The sequence below is a fragment of the Channa argus genome, chromosome 7, assembly GCF_033026475.1.
Source record: "Channa argus isolate prfri chromosome 7, Channa argus male v1.0, whole genome shotgun sequence".
NCBI classification, from domain to species: domain Eukaryota; kingdom Metazoa; phylum Chordata; class Actinopteri; order Anabantiformes; family Channidae; genus Channa; species Channa argus.
In genome coordinates, this window is record NC_090203.1 from 10,776,978 (window position 1) to 10,797,125 (window position 20,148).

General features: G+C 41.9%; 1 protein-coding gene across 1 annotated transcript in view; it reads right to left on the reverse strand.

The window, feature by feature from the left end:
* Window positions 1-94: 94 nt before the first annotated feature.
* The window catches only part of LOC137130411 (glutamate receptor ionotropic, NMDA 2D), a 49,343-nt gene continuing 29,289 nt past the window's right edge, over window positions 95-20,148 (reverse strand). The window contains exons 7-16 of the mRNA XM_067510535.1: window positions 19,561-19,766; window positions 18,685-18,853; window positions 17,210-17,363; window positions 16,622-16,747; window positions 15,476-15,705; window positions 14,982-15,142; window positions 13,096-13,165; window positions 12,868-12,985; window positions 8,725-8,960; window positions 95-7,911 (exon numbers count right to left, since the gene is read on the reverse strand). Coding sequence (XP_067366636.1) covers window positions 4,720-7,911; window positions 8,725-8,960; window positions 12,868-12,985; window positions 13,096-13,165; window positions 14,982-15,142; window positions 15,476-15,705; window positions 16,622-16,747; window positions 17,210-17,363; window positions 18,685-18,853; window positions 19,561-19,766 — 4,662 coding nt within the window. The 3' untranslated portion in view covers window positions 95-4,719. The remainder of the gene's footprint in view (window positions 7,912-8,724; window positions 8,961-12,867; window positions 12,986-13,095; window positions 13,166-14,981; window positions 15,143-15,475; window positions 15,706-16,621; window positions 16,748-17,209; window positions 17,364-18,684; window positions 18,854-19,560; window positions 19,767-20,148) is intronic.

A 20,148-nucleotide genomic window follows, 5' to 3' on the forward strand; every position in this document is an offset into this window, starting at 1 on the left:
TTATTATTATTATTGTTGTTATTATTATTATTATTATTAATAATAATAATAATAATAATAATAATAATAATAATAATAATAATAATAAATTAATTTTAAAAATAATAATAATAATAATAAGTAGTAGTAGTAGTAGTAGTAGTAGTAGTGTGTGTGTTTTAAAAAGGATGTGCTTGGGTCTGTGTGGGATGTTGAGGCTTCAGATTGCAGCTTATTGAAGGCTAGAGGAAGAGGGGAATCACTTGCTGAGTTATGTGGGCATTGTGTGTATGCACAAATAGCAGGGAAAAAATATAAAAATGGTGAAGGAGAGCACCACACAATCATGATGAACTTCTACACATTTAGTACACATGCAACACTCATTCCCGCCCTAACATAAAACACACATATTCAATATTAGGAATCCAATGTAATGAGAGAGACACAAAAAGACTTCAGGCTGTGAGTGATAATTTTTTTTATGATAACATGCAGGGCACAAACTGATTATTTAAAGATTAGGTGAACAACACAATATCAACACACATCACAACCATGTCAACCCAGACCAGTCCAGTCTAGCTCAGCAATGACAGCAGACACATCATCACCATGCTGCCCCTCAGCACTCTTCCAAAGTGAACTTCTCAATATTCCGCCACCTACTGGTTAAGGTCAGGATGGAGCAGAGGAGCACATAGCACATCTTTGACCAGTGCTTTGGAAAAAGTGAAGGACATTATGCTATGTTACCCAGCAGGCACCAGGTGGTGGCGGTGCGGAGGACACCATGGCAACGCCATGAAAATGCCATGGCAACACCATAGCAACTGTGGCCTCATTTGCTCGCTGGTGGTGTGGTACAGCCCAGACTTGCTACAGTGGCGTGGTCGTCAGATACACACTTCAGTCACATCAGTTATAGTAACATTGTTCATATATTATTCACCAATCAATTAATTGATCATCATCATCAACAATCAGTCAAAAGGAGCAGGAACACAGTATCTACTGGTCTCTGTTTTTTGCTAAGTGAGAGACAGACAGAGGAATGAGCAGATTTTTTAAAAAGTGATCAAAGGCAAAAAGCAAATGTCAATGGATGGGTTAACAAAGAGATATGGTTCACCATATAATCAAACTTAAAAAGGGAAGAATGTTCAAAGCTCGGTAATATAAAACAGGAGAACAAAAACTGCAGAGAAACACAGGAGAAAGCAAAAGAGAGCAGAATGTGAGACAAACACATTGAAGTGTAAAAGCAGCGAGTGTCAAAAAGTAATGTTAGGTAGTACGAGAGGAGTGACAGACTGATAGCTATAGTAGATACAGATGAATAGCGAGTTTAGACTTTTACTTGTCTTTTTTGTCACAGGCACTAATGTCTTCACAGTCATATAGAAGGAATCAAAATTCAAAAATGATTTCAGTGTTTAGAATCGCTACAAAGCTAAAACATTTAAAACTATTTCATCTAACACTTCCTTCAAATATACCAAACTTAACTAATATATATACCTGTATGTATATATATGTATATATTTATTTGTACATATATATTTCTTTATAGATAAATGATAGAATTCAAATGATAATTGAATACAATAAAATATCTCATTTAAATCACAGTATAACATGGTACATTCTCAAAAACATAGTATATTTTAATATATTCTTTTTTTGTCAGCATAAAATAAAATAAATAGAACAAAATAAACCAGAGGGTTTTAAAAGTCACTTCTGTTCATGCAGTCACAGACTTAAGTATTAGCGCCTCAATAGAAATCAATATTACTCAATGACATAGCAGGTTTAAGCCCTGTTGATTAGTTGAAAATGACTGTGCCCTAGTACACAGGAAGCAGTCGAACTGTTGCCGTGGTTTCCATTGTTGGGATGCAGAGTAGCGCAAGCTTTCTACCTCACTGAAGAGTGATCCTAAGCATTTGCTACAAGTAAACTACACAACCCTCTCACCAAAAATCTTTGAGATTTCATTCAGCTAAACATGCAATGATTCTGGGGCTTTCCAAAGGATAGAGAATGTTAAAAGCATTTCTCTAAAAACAAAGACAGCTTATTCAAAACTCGCCCCACACAGACTTAGAAAAAACAAAATATGTGCAGATAAAAGGTATAGCCTGCCCTCATTGAAAAGGATAAGGAGTTAAAATGTTAACTGAGAAGGTCGACTAACCCTTTGATCTGTGACGACATGCACAAACACAACACACGGCCCCTCACATAGCAGGTCAACCCCCCCTCCTTCTTACCATTATCAACATCATCCAAAAAGCTACAAAGTCTAAAAGTAGGTGTTCTTTTGCTACATCATGTCAAAGCTACATTCAACTACAATAGAAGAAGAGCTGGGCTGTGGCTGGTCTTAGTGTGAGAAATGAGGTGGACATGTCGAATCTATGAAAATGGGGAGTGTATGCACTGTTGGCAACACTGGCACAGTTTACACAGTAGATGGCTTTTTGTACACAGGAAGTACGATGCTACAGTTCAGTATTTTCTCTTGAACACATAGCATTTTGTATATATATTGGTCAGCCAGAGCCTGGTGCTGTGGTCTCATTTATTACAATCCCTTCGGACCACATTAGATGAAACCTATCCAACCAATAAGAAAATCATTGAAGGTGTGGAACATCTGACTCCGAAACAAATGATCTAATCTAAAATAGAGGAAAAACAATTAAATTGTCTCCGATGAAAACAGATGTGCCATGTCACATTAAAGGTAGGGATATTGCTCAAAGTCAAACAGTCATCTGATAATTGTGATAACACGAGTTATTACTGACTGAATTTAGTGATGTCCCAGCGATTGTATATGCAACTCAAACTTGAACTTAAAACATCCACAGTATATCATTCAGTCTTATTTGACAAAAAGAAATAATCAAAGCACAAGGTCATTTTCGCAGTGTCTGTGGTACTTTGTTATTTAAACCTTAATAACAGTGAATTTTATTTTCCATAACAGCAGCAACACGAGTCAACATCAAATGAGTATTTTTGCACATGTAAGCAAAATATGTTAGCGGTAGGTTGTGCAGTACAATGTAATGCATGGCACACATGTCTGAAAAATACAATGAGGAATTGTGCTTCATATAATCCATCATTTACAAATTCTGATATGGTACAATATACCAGTGAAATACAATAATATCCTAAGAGAGGTGGTTTCAATTTCCCTTACTTTCTCTGAATAAATCCTGACTGGCCACTTTAATAAAAGTAATAAAGTTCATAGCTGTGCATCCTTTTTCTCTGTATCATGCACTGTAGCTACTATTATTAAATTCACCAGAAGCCTCTTGCACAATTATCTCCAAAGCTTATTTAAATATTATGCAGCCATCTAGTGCCAATTACAGATATTGCACCAATCATCTTCTTGATCCACTTTCATGATGGTGAATTATGTGTTGTTCACACGTGGAAAAAAAAGATGGAGCATTATCTATGAAAAAACAAACTTGAAAACCAAATTTGGCACTGCTACTAAAACATTCCCACTTCCAACACTAGCCACATCCAGCCTCCTCTTTATCAAAACACTAACACAGTGAGAGAAGAATACTGATAGAATAAAAAAGAGGGGATTTGGAGAAAAGTCTGAGTAAGAAAAAAAGAAAAGACAGACATAAAAGAAAATCTGCTACATGTCTTTTTTCTTATTGTTGTTTCTCTTTTTAAAGTTCAGTTTTTTGTTCAAATACTTTTATACTCAAGTGTGTTTGAGTTCTGATTGAACTAGACACGATGAGCTCCAACAGGAAGGACGAGTAGTGGTTCCTGTTCAATCTGATTGGTTAAAAGGATTTCTAGTAAAACATGACATCGTGTAGATGGTCTCAGGTAAGAGCTAGATGGGTTTGATGTTGTTATGAGGTCAAAGGGCAAACAAATAGCACTGTCCTCACTGCCCAGTGAAAGATGGTCAGGCAGACAGTGTATGAGAGAGGTGACTGCATTGCTTTTCATATCAACTGATTTACAAAAGGGAAGAAGAGGGGGCAGTCTCTCCAATACCAAGACACAGTCCACTAATCCAGTTCAAAAGCCTACAGCCAACGTGGACAAGTAGCCAGAGTCTACTGACAAACACTGGAATCTTTTGGGAGAGGATAAGTCTATACACATTCCGCCAAGGTGTGTTCTCAAAAGCCAGAGGGAGGGAGACGTTTTCAGCATATATCTGTGTGTGTGTTTGTGTGTGTGTGTGTGTGTGTGTGTGTGTGTGTGTGTGCTTGAGCGTGCGTGTGTACAAATATGACATCATTACTCACAGGTTGGTGACTATTCCTATCCATAGTTGTGACTTGGGGAGGGTAGGAGAACCGAAGATGACATCACAAAGCTCAATTCTGAGCGGAGGAGAAGTTCTGGGGGTGCTGCCCCCATTGATGCAGCCTCACTATCACTCTCATCATCATGGGAACCATCCAAACGGATGTAGCTCACCCTGGTGTGGCGTCTCACTGTCGCCCTCACTAGAACGCGTACGATGGAGCGGGTGGCAGTTGTGTGGTTCTCACACAAAGTTGTATTAGCAAAAGAATTACTGTTCATATTAGTTCCCTCAGTGATGGTTGCTAATTGACTGGTCACCAAGGCAGCCATATCCCTGGTGTCATCCCTGACTCCAGCTGCCATGGCATCATGGTTCTCAGCAGTAGTGGTGCTCACTCCCACGTCTCCCTCTCTCCTCTCCCCCTGTCATACCTCACTTTCCAGGCTAGAGAAGTGGGCTGACCCTCTGCGTGAACACAGGCTCTTGGCTTTAAGTGGCAGGTGGGGGGAGTAGAACCTTCGTGGCTGTGGCACAGAGCGCAGTCTCTGATACTGAAGTTTGGCACTGGCCGAAGTCTGAGCCTGGCCCTGGCCTGCCATCCCTACCCCTGCTGGTGGTGAGACAGAAGATGAGGATGGCGGAGCTGCAATAGGCATCGTGAGCGATGTGGGAGACATGGACTGCTGCTGTGGTGGTGATGGTGAAGGCTGCGGTGGATGGTCTGTGGGTTGTGTGAGGCTGAGGTTAGATTGGCTGCCAGATTTGGCCTGACTGGAATCTGGTTTAGGAGGCAGAGGCTTGGGGCAAGAGCCCCCACTGAAGCTGTGGCAGTGGGGGAGAAGCTCTTCCTGGCTATGGGAAAGCGCTGCTGCTCCTCTCTTTGAGTGGGAAGTGCGTGAGCGGCTGTGGGGATGTGGGTAAGGATGGGGTTGGGGGTAAAGGCTACAGGAACACATGGTGGACCATCCTTCTTCTCCTCTATGCCTAGCTCTCCCCTTGCTCCTCCCTCCTCCACTCTTCCATTTTTTTTCTCCCTTCACAGGGATCTTGTCCATAGACCAATATCTTCTAGGGGGAGGGAAACCTGCAGGGGGTAGAGGGCACTGTGAACCAAGCCCTCCACTTCCTCCCCCTGATCCCCAACCTACACCCTGCCCTGAACCCCAGAAATCAGTGCCAATCCATCCCTCTGCTCGAGTTCCAAGAAAGGCATCATCCCGACTGTTCACACTGCCTCCTTTCTCTCTGGAAGGGTAGGTTCCAAAGAACCAGCCTCCTCCTCCTATGCCTCCTATTCCAGTGCTGCTTCCCCCTGCACCACCCTCCCAGTACCGTTCAAAGCGGCCAAACTCCCCTGATGAGCCCTCATCTGAGTAACTGTCCTCTGCCCTGGCCCTGTCTCTCTCTGACTCTGACACTGCCTCCCTACCTGCTCTCCTTCCCCTCTCATCTCGCTCCCTCACTCTCCCCCTCTCTTCTTCTTCCCTATTATCATCACCCTCGTCATCGTCAGAATCCCACTCATGGAAGGATAGCCCTTCTCTTGTCTGTGCTTTCTCTTTTTCATAATGCATTAATAAAGGACGCAGCTCTCCAACTCTACCACTATCTTCTCTGTCCGTGCCCCCACTTCTTCGCCTCTTGGATGATGGAAGAAGCGGGTGGAGAGATGCTGGAGGAGTATTGGAGTCATGTCCTCTTCCATTCACCCAAAATTTGACAGATGCAGGAAGTTTGTTGAGATTAGGATAGCGTTTACTGGGGGTTCGGTGTCTGGAATGAGAGTGGGAAGATTTGGGATGTCTCTCTCTGCTTCTGCTGCTATCCTCCTCTTCTCTGTCATTTCCCTCATCTCCTCCTTCTCTTCTGCCTCTCTCCCTATCTCCTTCCCATGAATCTCGCCCTTTCTCCCCAAATGTGCTCCGATACTGTGCAGAGAATGAAGAGTAGTCTTGCATTCCTCCTTCCCTCTCTCCTTCTGCTTCTCCTTCTCTGTCTGGCTCTACATCTCCCTCGTCTGGCTCAGAGTGTTTACCACCAGTTGATTTCTTCCTCTTCTTTGTTTTCAGTGCCTTCTTCTTCTTCTTTTTAACCTTTCGCCGTTTCCTTTCTCTCTCTCTCTCTCTTTCCCTTTCTTCCCTCTTTTTCCTCTTTTTGTTCTTTTTCTTTTTCTTCTTCTCTTTCTCCTTCTCTTTTCTCCTTTTCTTCTCCCTTTTTTGCCTCTCAGTATCTCCACCTGCTCCACCTCTCTCTCTCTCACTCCAGCTTGCCCACCACTCTTGGAGCTGAGACAGTTGGCTCCCCCCTCTCTCCCTTTCTCGTTCCCTTTCTCTGTCACCCCAGGATGTGCGAGGTTTCCTGGGAGGTATGGGTGGTGGCAGGCGGCCATGGCTGAGGGAACGAGGTCGGATGATTGAACGCTCCCTCTCCCTCCCCCTGCCAAGGAGGAGGCTTGACTCTTCCGTCAGCTCCTCATCATCATCATCATCCTCTTCATCTATGCCTCCAGTCCTGTCTCGTGTACTCCTGGAGGAGCTGTACGAGTAGGTGGGAGAAGACGAACGTGAAGATGAGGCAGATGAGGACGTGGATGTGGATGAGGTGGTTGATGAAGAGGACGAGGATGTATACTGCAAGGATGCAGAGGGAGAAGGAGGCGTATAAGAGGGGCTAAGGGGTACTGGCAAAGGAAGTGAGAGCGGGGGAGAAAGGGGGCGTGCCCTCCTTCCTCCACCCTCTCTCACTCCATCGCGTTGTCCTCCCCTTCGCCCCAGGGGCAAAATGTTCTCATACAGTGGCCCTCCAGGCTCTTTGGGCTTCTTGGGCCTGCGTTTCCTCCAGATGGATGAGGGGAGAGGGGGAGAGGGATGTGGCAGTGGAGGTGTAGGAGGCAGAGGGGCCTGACTCTTAGGTGGCAGTCTGGGAGTACCCAGAGGTTTACCGGCCCCTTTCCCCTGACCTCCACTGCCACCTCCCACCACCCTCTTCCCCACCCCGTGGTCCATGCCCTTCTCAGAGTAGAAGGCCACACTGGCTGGAGGGGGCTGGGGGTGGCCCCTGGACATAGTCTTGGGGGTCTGGGAACCTGCCTGCTGCTCCATGCAGGGCCCCAGTCCCTCAGGGTCAATGGGACCATAGTATCTTTTATAACCATCAAGACCCCCACCCCCTCCAGCAGCCCAGTTTGTTGGGACTTTTTGAGCAAAGGGTCCCATGTCAGTGATGGCCCCCCTTACAGCCATTGGGTTGGTGGCTGTAGCAGATTTGGGCAGCCTCCATCGATCTACCACTGCCAATCTACGATCTGGCCGCGGCAAGAAGGTGGAACAAGGGAGAGGTGCACCAGCAATGGGGGTGTTAGAGGGACCCAGTGCTGTCCCAGAATGCACCACGGTGGGAGGAGAGCCCGGTAGAGGTGTTTTATAAACGGGCTGTGGTTGCTGCTGTTGCGGTGGTTGCTGCTGTTGCGCCATGGCAATGGCTGGGTTGGTCATAGACGTTGAGACAACATGTGGCTGGGATGGGACTGTGACCATCGCAGTGTGGTGATGAGTAGGCAAAGATTTTGCTCCACCTGGCGCAGTTTCATCCTCAAAACTACAGCAGCTATACATGCCCTAAAAAAAACAAGGAACGCAAAGTCAATGAAGTAACATGAAATGCAGTATAAATAGTATAGCATAAACATTACTGGGTATATTGATGTACGATTGAATTTGCAAAAATGTAACAATTGAGATGTGTAGAGATGGCAATGTCATCCACAAATTATGCACAAATGACACTGTATTACATATAAAGTACATGACAAATGAAAAAGAAGGAGAGAGAACAATGGCATTGCGTGAGTATGGAAATCATAAAACAGCAATACAAACAAGTTAAAAACTGCAGCATTGCTTTTTTGAGATAAACACCCGTTACTATTTATAGTACAGTTGTGTATTGTTTGGTTAATGAAGTGCATACATAAATGCATAAATAGCAATCACAGTAGTGGAAAAGGATAAATTATCGGCAGAGCTAAAACAATCACGCTCAAACAGTGTGGGTTGCTTCTGTCAAGGTCACTGTCAAAACAACAGGATATCCAGAGTGTATGCGGAACGGAATTTCAATTAATCTTCCTAACTGACTGAGTGGAATTGAACTGACCCTAGACCTGACACTTGAAAAAACAAAAGAGTGCACACAGGCAGGAACACACAGACAGGAAAATGCATGCTTACACGTGCACACATACGACTACAGTGTATGCTCAAAATTTAGATTCCAAACATGTTTCCCTGTTTTGTTGTAGTGTGGTTTTAGTGCTAAACTGAATGCTCTAAAAGGGTGAAAGTTTAAATATTGTAGCATTGAAATGTAGCATTAAAATCTAGAGGTGCCAAATCACGTACAGACAAGCACATGCAGATAAAAACACTTACCCTGCTGATTGCCAGGAGAAAGTCCAATTTGCCTGAACTGGTGGCCATGCAGTGGCGCAGTTTCCAGTAGACTAAGTGCTCCCAGGCAAACACAAGCAGACTGAGGCCCATAGCCACCAGGAGCATGTAGAAGACCCCAGCCATGTTGTCAATATCCAGTTTACTGCTCATCACCTCAATTTTGTCATTATGGCAGATACCTGACAGCCAGAGGCGCTCCAGCATTTCAATCTCATCTGAAATAAGGTAGAGTAGAGTGGGCAAGGATGAGGGAGGGAAGTGGGAATGAGAAGAGGTTGGCAGTTAAAAAGAGCTAAAAGCAGAGGTAAAGAAAAGAAAGGAGTAAGATTTCTATGTACACAAGAAGGTTAAGATATAAGAAGGAATCACATAAGACAGAAGAATAATGGCAATGAGCCTTGGGGTTTTTTCAAGGATGTAGCTAATAAGAAGTAAAGAATCGTTCTATAATTGTACTTGTTGTTTGCCCATTATTCAAGGTGACTCCTCAAGGTCAGAGGTCAGTTACACAAAAAACAACGATGGGTCCAGAGAAACAAAGTAGGAAAGCAAGACACAGAAAGAGAGAGTCCAAAACAATGAAGTAGCACTGAGAAGTAAAATGACACAGACAACCTAATCTCAACATTGTAGCCCAGAATAAATGGGGATAAGAGGACAAGGGGAGACCAGGAGTCACAGTGGAATGGTTGGATCGGTTGAACAAACATGGAAGAGATGGAGACAGGTAATGAGAGACTCGGGAAGAATGTTTTATAAAAAGAGAAAGGGAGTGTCATCCTTTCTCCATCCACAAATGCATCAAGGGAAATGAAAGAGACAGACAGACAGAGAAAGAGTTAGATGAAGCTGGAACAAGAAAAGCAGAGAAAGAAGAGGAGAGGCTGAGATTGTGTCATTATGACAAACAGCATGAACACTCCTCAGCTTGGATGAGAGGAAAAGAGGAAAAAATGTGAGGAGAAAGAGGAAGACTAAGATCATAATCTTTTAATTGTGCTGGAGGGATGGTCAAAATCTCCATCAAGGTAGGTAAGCCCTAGGGTTCTAAGATTACCATCTGTTAACTTACCCACCAAACTCTGCCTTTTCTTTATGAGCCGCGGAATCAAGTTGTGTCTGTGGCAACTACAGCAGTGGATAGACAGTCTGAAGGTGCAGCATATCACTCATGGTGGAATTAAAAGGGTTTTTTGTGTAACAGAAATAATAAGAGCTTTCTATTACGCTAATAGCAATGGCAGTGCGCAGAACTGCAATAACCAGGTCTAAGGTTTGAGATTTAACGCATTTTAGTCTGAAATATTTCCACTCAAACAGCTAACGCAAGGTATCCATACCCAACACTACACTGCGCTGCAAAAACGTGTGCAATCATAATCTGTGCTGGTGTAGCTTAGATGAAGCCGACTCACTCATCTGTGTGATCTGGCTAATGTGTCTCCTGTAGAACATCATTAGCAAAATCAGCCATGGCCTCTAGATACAGCAACAGATGGATACAGTGCTATTGCAGCCCACTGGCAGACTCAGGTAAGTCTCAGATTCTCTTGTAAACAAATACATTTTAAGACATAGCGGTCTGTTTTTAACTTCAGTGTATAGCCCCCATTCAAGAGGATTTATTTGCATCATTGAACTTAAGTAGCAGCTGTGTGTCCAAACAGGAACCTGATGTGAACCCAGCAAATGTCTTAGTAAAGGAACAGATAAATAGGTTGCCTCATGTCTGTCTTCCACTTCAAATGTCCCATTTGTACCTTTTATAAGTTTTCTAATTTGTAAGGCTCATATCCTTGCTTTTCTGGCAATTTGACTTACAGTGATTCATCTATGCGTTTGCTCTCCCTCTTTTACAACCTGACTTTCTTCTCACACTGCCTGTTTCTTCCCTTCCTTAGACCTTTGTGATGGCAGTTGCCTCTACCTCTCTGTCGCAGCCAGCTCAGGTCTGCCAAATCTGACAGGTGTGTCAAATCCACACTCCACTTCTGTTGATTCTGGCAGGTCAGGTCAGTTAGAGCTGGCATACTGCAAATGAAGAGTTGGCTCGCACCAGAAAGACATTTAATATTTAATAAAGAAAACTGTATTTGTGTTTTTGTGTGTGTGTGTATGTGTGGTTGCATGCACATGTGCTTAGGTAAATGAGAAACTCTCTGTGTGGATTTTGCAGTGTGCCAGATGTGGCATTATGCCAGGCATGTCCACAGGCACAGGGCTCCACAGTCGTTGAGCAGTAAACCATGACCTGTACAATCCCCTGTTTTTATCACAACATGACAAACCTCTCTGTATTCATTGCAAGATTTCTGAAGAACCACTGGGCCAGCCAGGAGCTGCAAACCTAGTTTCTCACATTTTTTTAATATCTACTCAATGAATAATATATTCTTGGAATCAAAATCACAATACTATGCAAAAAATAGAAGTGGATCAGATAAGAGCAAAAAGGAAATCTTGCTACTCAGCACCTTTGCCTTTATCAGGAAACAACCTGTAGTGAGATCAATGGACCATCTCCTAAATTTGTGGTATGAATCACCAGAGGCTGCAACAGAGAGAACAATAGTGCCCCTCTATCCTCTAATGCAGTTGTAAAATTATATGACTCAACACAGCATGGTACAATAATGATGTAAGGCTGTGACACGATTTAGGGCAGCACAATGTATGATGCAGAGTCCTGGAGCTGCAAGGTTAAGATGCAGCATTTGAGGGCACACTGAATATAATTACCCCCCAACCCCCCGTACCCCAAATCTAAACAAACTAATCCTCCTCTTCCTTAGTAATCAACTCCATTATTGTCTGACTACAAATAGAACCTTCAGCATTCAACACCACTGTGTAACTACAGCCATGCATCATACACATGTAATGTTTAGGGCTGTTTCTACACAGAGACACAAAGACAAGGGCATGTACAAAGAACTAAAAGAAAGAACAGACATGGCATGCCAAGGCTGTCTGGGCAAACACACACATACATACACACACACACACACACACACACACACACACACACACACACACACACACACACACACACACACACACACACACACACACACACACACACACACACACCTTTCAAGGTCCAGCTTTTCAATGGTAGATGCCAGTCTTATTTAATAGATCTTAGCACCAAATTAGCATTAGCAGTGTGTAATCAGCCTAAGCATCTGCTTGCCAGAAACACGCTATACCATAAGCAAAGCTGATTTAAAACATGAGGAAAACCCAAACAAGCAGCATCCAATTGACACAATAAATTCCCATGGTGAACTGTGTAACATGACAATTAAAAATTTGTGTACTACAATTCTCACTGTCCGAACTGTCCTCCCATGGAATAATCCTAGTGTGTGTATCTGACAAAAATGCATACCAATGTTCCCATAGCTATCAATCAGTCAATAATGCAAGCAGTTTTTTTATAACTCTATTTGCTTCACTGCGCACCTTTACCACATCTCATATTAAGGGTATTTTCAGGTGTTTCTCTTAAGTTATGTTTTTCTTCCTCCCTCTCTGTGTCAGTCTCAGCTAATCTGTAGTGAGTGCAAATCTGTCACTGCACAAGTTGTGATGAACATTTTTTTTTTACAATACTGACTCACACAAGTAAATACTTTTTTTTTCTTTTACCAGCTGGAGAAGGTAAAAGGGGAAATGACTGAAAGTCAGAGAGATTCAGAGGAATGAAAATGGATAAGGACATGTTCACTTTTACCAAAAGAATTGAGTCATTTCTGTAATGCTTGAAATGAACAAATATTGTTCTTCTTGCTCACTTTTATTTCTACACTTCTCTTGTAGCCAGTGAAGAGACCTACAAACCTCTTTAGAGCACCACCATTACTCTTCTACACAGAAATATTCCCGCAATCACAATTAAAACCCCTTATAGCCATCACTCTTTCCACATCTCATACTAGCCCAATCCACTTCTCAACATCTTCTCATTTATCTACCCCCTGTGTCTTCATTCACCCCCAACCTTTGTGTTATAATGTCACTCATTACTCAGTTTTGTCATTTTAGCCATAACCTTTGATTTTCCTTGTTATTGTCCTAATTAATTTCCTCTCTACCTCCCCCTTCCCATATAATTCTCACCATCTCCCACCAGCTGCAGCAAGGCCAGGTCAAGAGGACGTTTCCAGCGTGAGTTTTTGTGCAGGGCGATACCGTAGCCTGTGGTGGCAAAAACCTTCCCCGAGCCTATGGTCATCACCTTGGAAAAGGACAATATACAGACATTTTTTAAAAAAGTGAACAAGAGGCAAACATATATGTCGATTTCAGTATGTGTAAACAAAAGTGCCTCTGTGGGTTAGTCCTCACCTTACAACCTTCGTCCTTCCTGGCCATATAGTTCAATACTGCAGCATCATAAATAAAAGCATCCAGTTTTCTGTAAAGGGATCAAGGGAGAATTCATTCATCATTTAATGGCAGTGAGGGAGCAGATGGATGGAGAGACTGACTAAGAGAGAGGAGGCGATATAAAGGTGGATTTCTAGAATGTACCTGGGAAGAGAATTGGGGTGCAAAAATATACGCCCGACAAGTGCACAGAATGATAGACAGGACATGAAAAGTTAAATCACAACAAGAAAAGGGAGGAAGGGTAAAGCAGTAGTGGTGGAAAGAGTGAAAACACAAGGAGAATAAAATAAGACAGAGATCATGAAAAGATGTATGAGTAAGAAAGAGCAGTAAGGTAGTAGAGGAGGTGGAGGGGAAGACGATGCAGATTTATACAGTGCAAAGAACAGAGTGACAGGGAGAGAGAGAGAGGGGGGAGATTTACACACTTCAGGGGGAAAAGACATGGGATAGAGCCATAGAGTGATGAGGATTATAAAGTTTAAATACAGACACGCCAAGGAAGCACACTGGCAGGGGAAAGAATGGACCAAAAAAGACAAAACGAAAGGAGAGAAATGGTAAGATAAGAGGACAGATGCAGAGGGAGAGGAAGAGAAAGGTAAGTAGTAAAGATAAAATAAAATACAACAGGGGAAAAGCCGAAGTTTCTCATTTTTGGTGCATGTTAACATTGAGATATAATTGTGGTGTCAAGGCAAAGAAGAGGGGGAAACTGTGACAGAGGCTTAGGATAAAATAAAGTAGGATTATATAGCATATGATAGATGATGGAGATCCTACTGGAAAATAAACAGGGAAATGCTGCTGGTCCTGTGTGGGCAGGTGGATTTGGCAGTAAAGGTGTAGACAAAGACTAAAGGTGAGAGAATCTGTGCAGATAAGCGGGAAGCGTGACAAAAAATGTGAAATGTTAGTCTCAGTAAAAAAGAATGTCATGATGCGTGATGGCCTGTGCAAAATGGAGAACATTGAAAACATATAACAAAGAATGACAGGCTCCGCCAGCAACAACAACAAATTATTATCGACTCCTGTTTCTAAGGTCAAGAAGGAAATCTCAGCTTTTAAACAAAGATAAAAGAAGCAGAAATTTTAAAATTACCTAGGCACCACTATTAGAAAAACAATGACGATAAAAAGAAACAGCTAACAAATGAAGCTTTTGGTGCCACTTTATTGTTTGCTGTCAAAGATTTGATGAATCTAGTACCTTTTAAAGATGGCTATGTTTGGTTTTTATGTTTGCATTTGCAGATAAAAAACAATAAAGTAATTTTAACTAAATTATGATCTATCAATTAATCTTTATACTTTACATTGTAGAACTGTAAATGTCTATATTAAGGATTGGTTTCTTTAGAGAATATTACATTTCAGTAGCAAAGCACATTTCACACTGTTATTTAAATAATCACATAATCAATCATAATCATTTCACTTTATTTTGGGCAAATTCACATAATGGCTGCTAAGACAGATTACCACATACAATATATGTCGCAGTAGGACAAAATGTAAATTTCATCCGTTAAAATCTTTTATTTTAAATCTGCGATCTGTGCAAAATAGTTTTTTATATGAGTTGCATGAGTTTTTACGCCAAATGCCCTTCCTGCTGCAACTCTCCCACTTTATCTGGGCTCAATGCTCTACCACTGATCCACCAGGCCCCTTTATGACAATAAAACAATGTAGTTTTTCTATTTGCCTGAGGAAGTTTGAACAATCTTCCTTAATTTAATAAACAAGAAGGCAAAGCAAGAAATGCATAAAGCCAAACAACTGCAATAACGTGTAAATGTGAGGGAATGAGAAAGCTTATGCTGTGGCAGACCAACCCAGTCTTGAGGTTGAGTATGGCATCCTCTACTCCTCTCTGGTTGTATTTGCCCATGTACTGGTGCATGTCTGGGTAGTTGGAGCGGATGTTTTTTTCTGTGCTCCCATTGGGCACTGTGCCAAACTTCAGAGGTGGGTACTGCTCCTCGGGATGCTGAAACTAGTGAAGCAAAGGGAGGTGAGAGAGGGAGAAGGAAGGGCCATCAGACACACCAGACTGTGCACCAATCTGTCTGACCTATTTCTGTCCACTTTCTAGACTAACTTACAACACTCCATGCACAGTCAAATTGTAAAGTAGTATTTAGAACTGTCTTTTAAGAACTTGAGAACTGTGGTAATTGAGTCATGTAAAATGAGATTGTATTCATTTCTGAATTCCTGTGCTTTAATCAATTTAACATTCAAATGCACGGGATTTGGCTCACTCTAAGACTTTAATTCTCCTTCTACTTACTCTAGCTACTTAATTGGTATTCAAGGAGTGAAGTACCTTCTTGTCCGAGAGCCCCGACACTGTGTCAATATACTCTTCCTGGATCATGAAAGCAGCCAGGTTAGCAGTGTAGGAGGCCAGAAAGATGACAGCAAAGAAAGCCCAGATCAGCACCATAATCTTGCTGGTGGTTCCTCTGGGGTTCTCCACTGGCACAGAGTTGTTGAATACAATGGCCCACAAAAGCCATACAGACTTTCCTATAGTGAAAGTAGATCCTCCAGCTTCTGCCCAGAATGATGAGGGAGAAAGAGACAGAGAAATAAATAAGTCTAATGAGCACTTGTAAAAAAAATTTTAGATAGCAATCCCACAAGTACTTGGCACAACATTGTATTCCCTAGCATATAACTACAGATGAAGCAACCAATGTACATTAAAGTTCCATGAATGGTTCATTAAATGGCTTTGTGGGAAAGTATTTCAAGCAAGCTATTGCATATTACATATGAGCTATAGGATATTGCAAGCTTTCTGACATCAAAGCTCACAAGGATGTAACTATATGTTTTGAGGATGGAAGATTTCAATTCAGCTACGTGATATTACAAATTTTTAAACCACATGGTGCAAATCACTATTCAAAGGGCACAAACACTGCTGCTTTTATACAAGAGCAAAAGAGCAAGAGAGAAGAGAGCTGAGAGTGAATGAGGGGGATATATTGGAGGATGACAGTGAGGGAAAATTATGTAGAGCACAGCAATCATGCAGTAAAAGGGGCGAGTCAAGCTGGGTATTGGACTGAGGTATCAGGCATACTGAATATCACAGGGGTACAAAGTATGCTGTTGAATAATAAACGGCTGCTTCAGTATCGAGAATACTTGGACTTAGTTCAGCATACAGTAGGTATAATTTTCTCTTTGCCACACTCACACACACACTCACACACACACAGTTAAAGATTCAGAGTAGCAGTCAAAATGTCCATCAGATGATTTCAATGTGACAGAAGACAGAAAGCATTAAACAAAACAGACTCAACAGAAGGAAAACAATTAGCATATTAAATTCATTTTTTTAACCACCTGTCAGGAGTGTGTTCGGTGTTCATTTAATCTATGTGATGAGAGTGGTGAAGTGCACACAGACCCATCTATTAAATAGGGAAACCAAAGGCAGCTTAGACACATGACTTACTCTTGCCATTCTGGAGACTGCGATTGTAGCCCACAGGGCTGAAGAACTCAAAAATGAAGACAGTCACAGCCACCACGGTCAGGCACATAACGAACATCATCACCCACACGGCTGGACTGTATGGCTCTTTGGAAAGAAACAAAGGAGAAAAGATTTACATCCCATTTATAAAAAGGTAATGCAGTATAACATTTGTATTATTATTAACAGTAGTAGCATTCTTATCAACAGTAGAAAGTTACATGAACTCATGCATAATCCATATTATATACTGTTGGATGCACTGAAAATAGAAACCATTGGAGACATCATGTTCTCTAGAAGTCCATAAACTCAGTTTCTCCTTTTCACAGTCATCTCAGTGCAATCTATAGGCCAATAACACTGCTTTCCCACTGGAGCCTTGAGTCTGCTGACGGAGTGAAACTATAAGTTGGGAAGATACGAGCAGCTAAAAAAAGTAACCGCTAATCTAGATGTTGAGGACCAGCAGCCAAAGAGTGAGGCATTTTATGCAAACTCAACACTTAGGAATTAGACTGGATTCTGTACATGAGCTAGATGATTTCCATAAAAAGAGCCTCTTACCTAAGAAAGCGGAGGGTGATACAGTTCCGTTGCTACGGGAAACCATGACACTGATCCCCGTTTCCACAAAAGGGACAGAGAAATCAACAACCTCTGACCTTTCCTCATTGATAGTCAAGGAGCCAATTGCCATGTCCGCTCTCTTGTATACTACCTGAAGGGGACAAGAACCAGCAGTGGAATGGAAGGTTAATTTTGATGAATTCTGTAGCAATTATAAAGTCTAACCAAATTTTTTACACCCCGCAAAGGTTCAATTCCAGGTGAGATGGTGTGATTTCTGTACTGTGACCTTTTGTATGCCCCAAGATGTGCTTCCATGAGAAAGGACAGTGCTTCAATCTGGTACAAACACTGAACACGTGTCTCTTGAGCATCTCTTTAGCATACAAAATGAGTCAAGGCCCATCTTCTCTCTGCCATCATCTAGAAAAAAACCTAAAAACTGCTGCGTCGGCTGACTGTACAAGTGAAATGTTAATCTACATTAGACATGGCACATCCACGCTTCAGAGCAAATCAGCAGAAAAATGAAGCGAAGCGAAAAGCAAAGCACCTTCCCCTCAACTTTGCCAAGTCTCTGGATTACCTGATCAAAGAATGGCAGGCTTTGGAACATTTGATCAAAAGACAGACATTAATTTGAGAAAACAAAATTTACTTGGCTTTTTGCATGTGAAAATAGATTCGACAGACAGCTTTGGCCCTGACTCAAGTTATAAATGGCCGAGTGGGAGAAAGCAGTGAAACTGTTTTGGAACCTGTGACAACTAGGGTTTGGCAAGTTCCCTGTGGAATGAACATACGGTAGACACAGCGAAGCAAGTCAATGAAACAGCAGCCCCAGTATCAGTCTCAGTATGTGTACGAGCATGTTTGCATGTGTGTCTGTTTGTGTGCTTGTGTTTTGTTTTTTGTTTTTTTGTGTCTATTCTTAATAGGGAGGTGTGTAACAATCCATGTGTGTCTTTGTGGTTCTATGTATTTGTTTTCAGAAGGATGTGTCTCTGCAGACAAATCAACTGCAGGGATTTGTTTTCAGGTGAGTGTGCATTAGCAATATGCTTGTCCATCTAATTTTTATAACTGCTCATAACACATTGTTTTTTACCTTCTATTACAAAGTATGTTTGTGTCTACACATCTGTGTGTGCATGTGTGTGTAATAAATGACAGCTGTCGTATTTCTGGCAGTGGTTAAGTGCCTATAACTCTCATGGCGATTGATGTGACACATAACGTTTAAATGGTCATAGGACGCAAGAGCTCAGGCTGAGGAAATGCTACTAGGTAGCTTGTTGACTGAAACTATAACACAACATTTGCAAAGAAACAAATATAAACCCACACACAGACACAGCTTTCACAAATATGCTAGTGACATGGGACCAATGTTGAGAACACATTGCTCACAAAGGCAGACAGGCAGAACCACAGGCAAGCAGCCACTTACACACAAACAAACAAATACTTGCCTCTCCAATCATGCCATTCCAAACCCCATCAATTTTCTTCCCATGTTTCCCGTTGGTCACTAAGTAAAGGTCATACGTGAAGCCAACAATCTTGGCCAATCTCTTGAGAATATCAATGCAGAAGCCTTTACAACATTGCTTCATGGGAACCACACCCTCGTGGATGGCACTGTGAAAGAGTTACAGTAGAGACAAAATGAGCTTAAGTAAAAGTGTCAAACAAGGAACAAAAAAGTAGCCCCTGATTCATGTAAAGGTGCATTTCTCGAACATGGATGTATTGTGAAAGAAAAGAAAAGAAAAGAAAAGAAAAGAAAAGAAAAGAAAAGAAAAGAAAAGAAAAGAAAAGAAAAGAAAAGAAAAGAAAAGAAAAGAAAAGAAAAAGATACGAAAATGGGCAAAGCAGGAGAAAAAGGAATATTGTGGTTAAGGTTTTGGTGACAGGTTTGATCGACCAGTGTAGGATCGGCGCTGTCATCCCTTCAGTGGCTGCTGAACCATAAAGCTCCATCGTGGACATATCTGATTCCAAACCCCCTGAGTCATTCCACTGATCCTCTGGAGAGCAGTCTGTTATTGATTATAGTCAGGGAGTGAAGAGACCACAGTTTTGATAGGTGATTGATGTCACCTCAATTGGATGGCATCATGATAGCTTAGGAACTCAATTCATGCTGGTAAATAAAATGGTAAGGATGCTATTCTTGTTTCTTCTCTAGTATTTTCAAAACCAGTTGTGGAAATTTGTCTGTAACTTTCAATGTTAATACAGGGAACAATTAAACTTTTCATATGTATAGATATGATATAGATATATAAAAGATATTTAAAATGATTTTTCAATAATTTGGCATCTTTGACCAAAAGGATTCAAACCTGGCATTAAGGGGTCGTCTGCAGGGCACTGAGTCACGGATACAGGTCCCAGAAGAAGGGTCTGCCAGCTCCACGATGACAAATGGCCGTTCCTCCAGGGTGACGACCCGTAGATGCTGGGCATCATCAGGTGGTTTAAGAAATGGTCCATAACGCGACCAGGCTGGGTACCGAAGCCTCAGCACACCATTCTCCCACCAGCCTACCTGAGGGAACAGGTGAAAGAAACATCATGAATGAAGTACATGAATGGACAAACTTACTATAACTTTTTTTTGTGTTGGTGTTTTGAATGGATACTCAAACCTGATCATTTGTACAAGTGTTCTGAATACAGCAGGTCAACCCACGCATACCTTTTTTCCCAGGGGTAAATAGATGTTCTTAGTTTATTTATTTAAAAAATACCTACAAGTTATACTTGTGATGTTGTAGGGGGACTAGGGATTCTTCCTACAGATTTAGTGCGGTTATATGTTTTGTTTGTGACAGGATTAAATGATATTAAATCAAAGGGCCTAGGATTTTCACAATGGAGAAAGAATTTTCAGTTGTGTTACTGCTGTTGCCAAGTTCTTAAGAACTAAT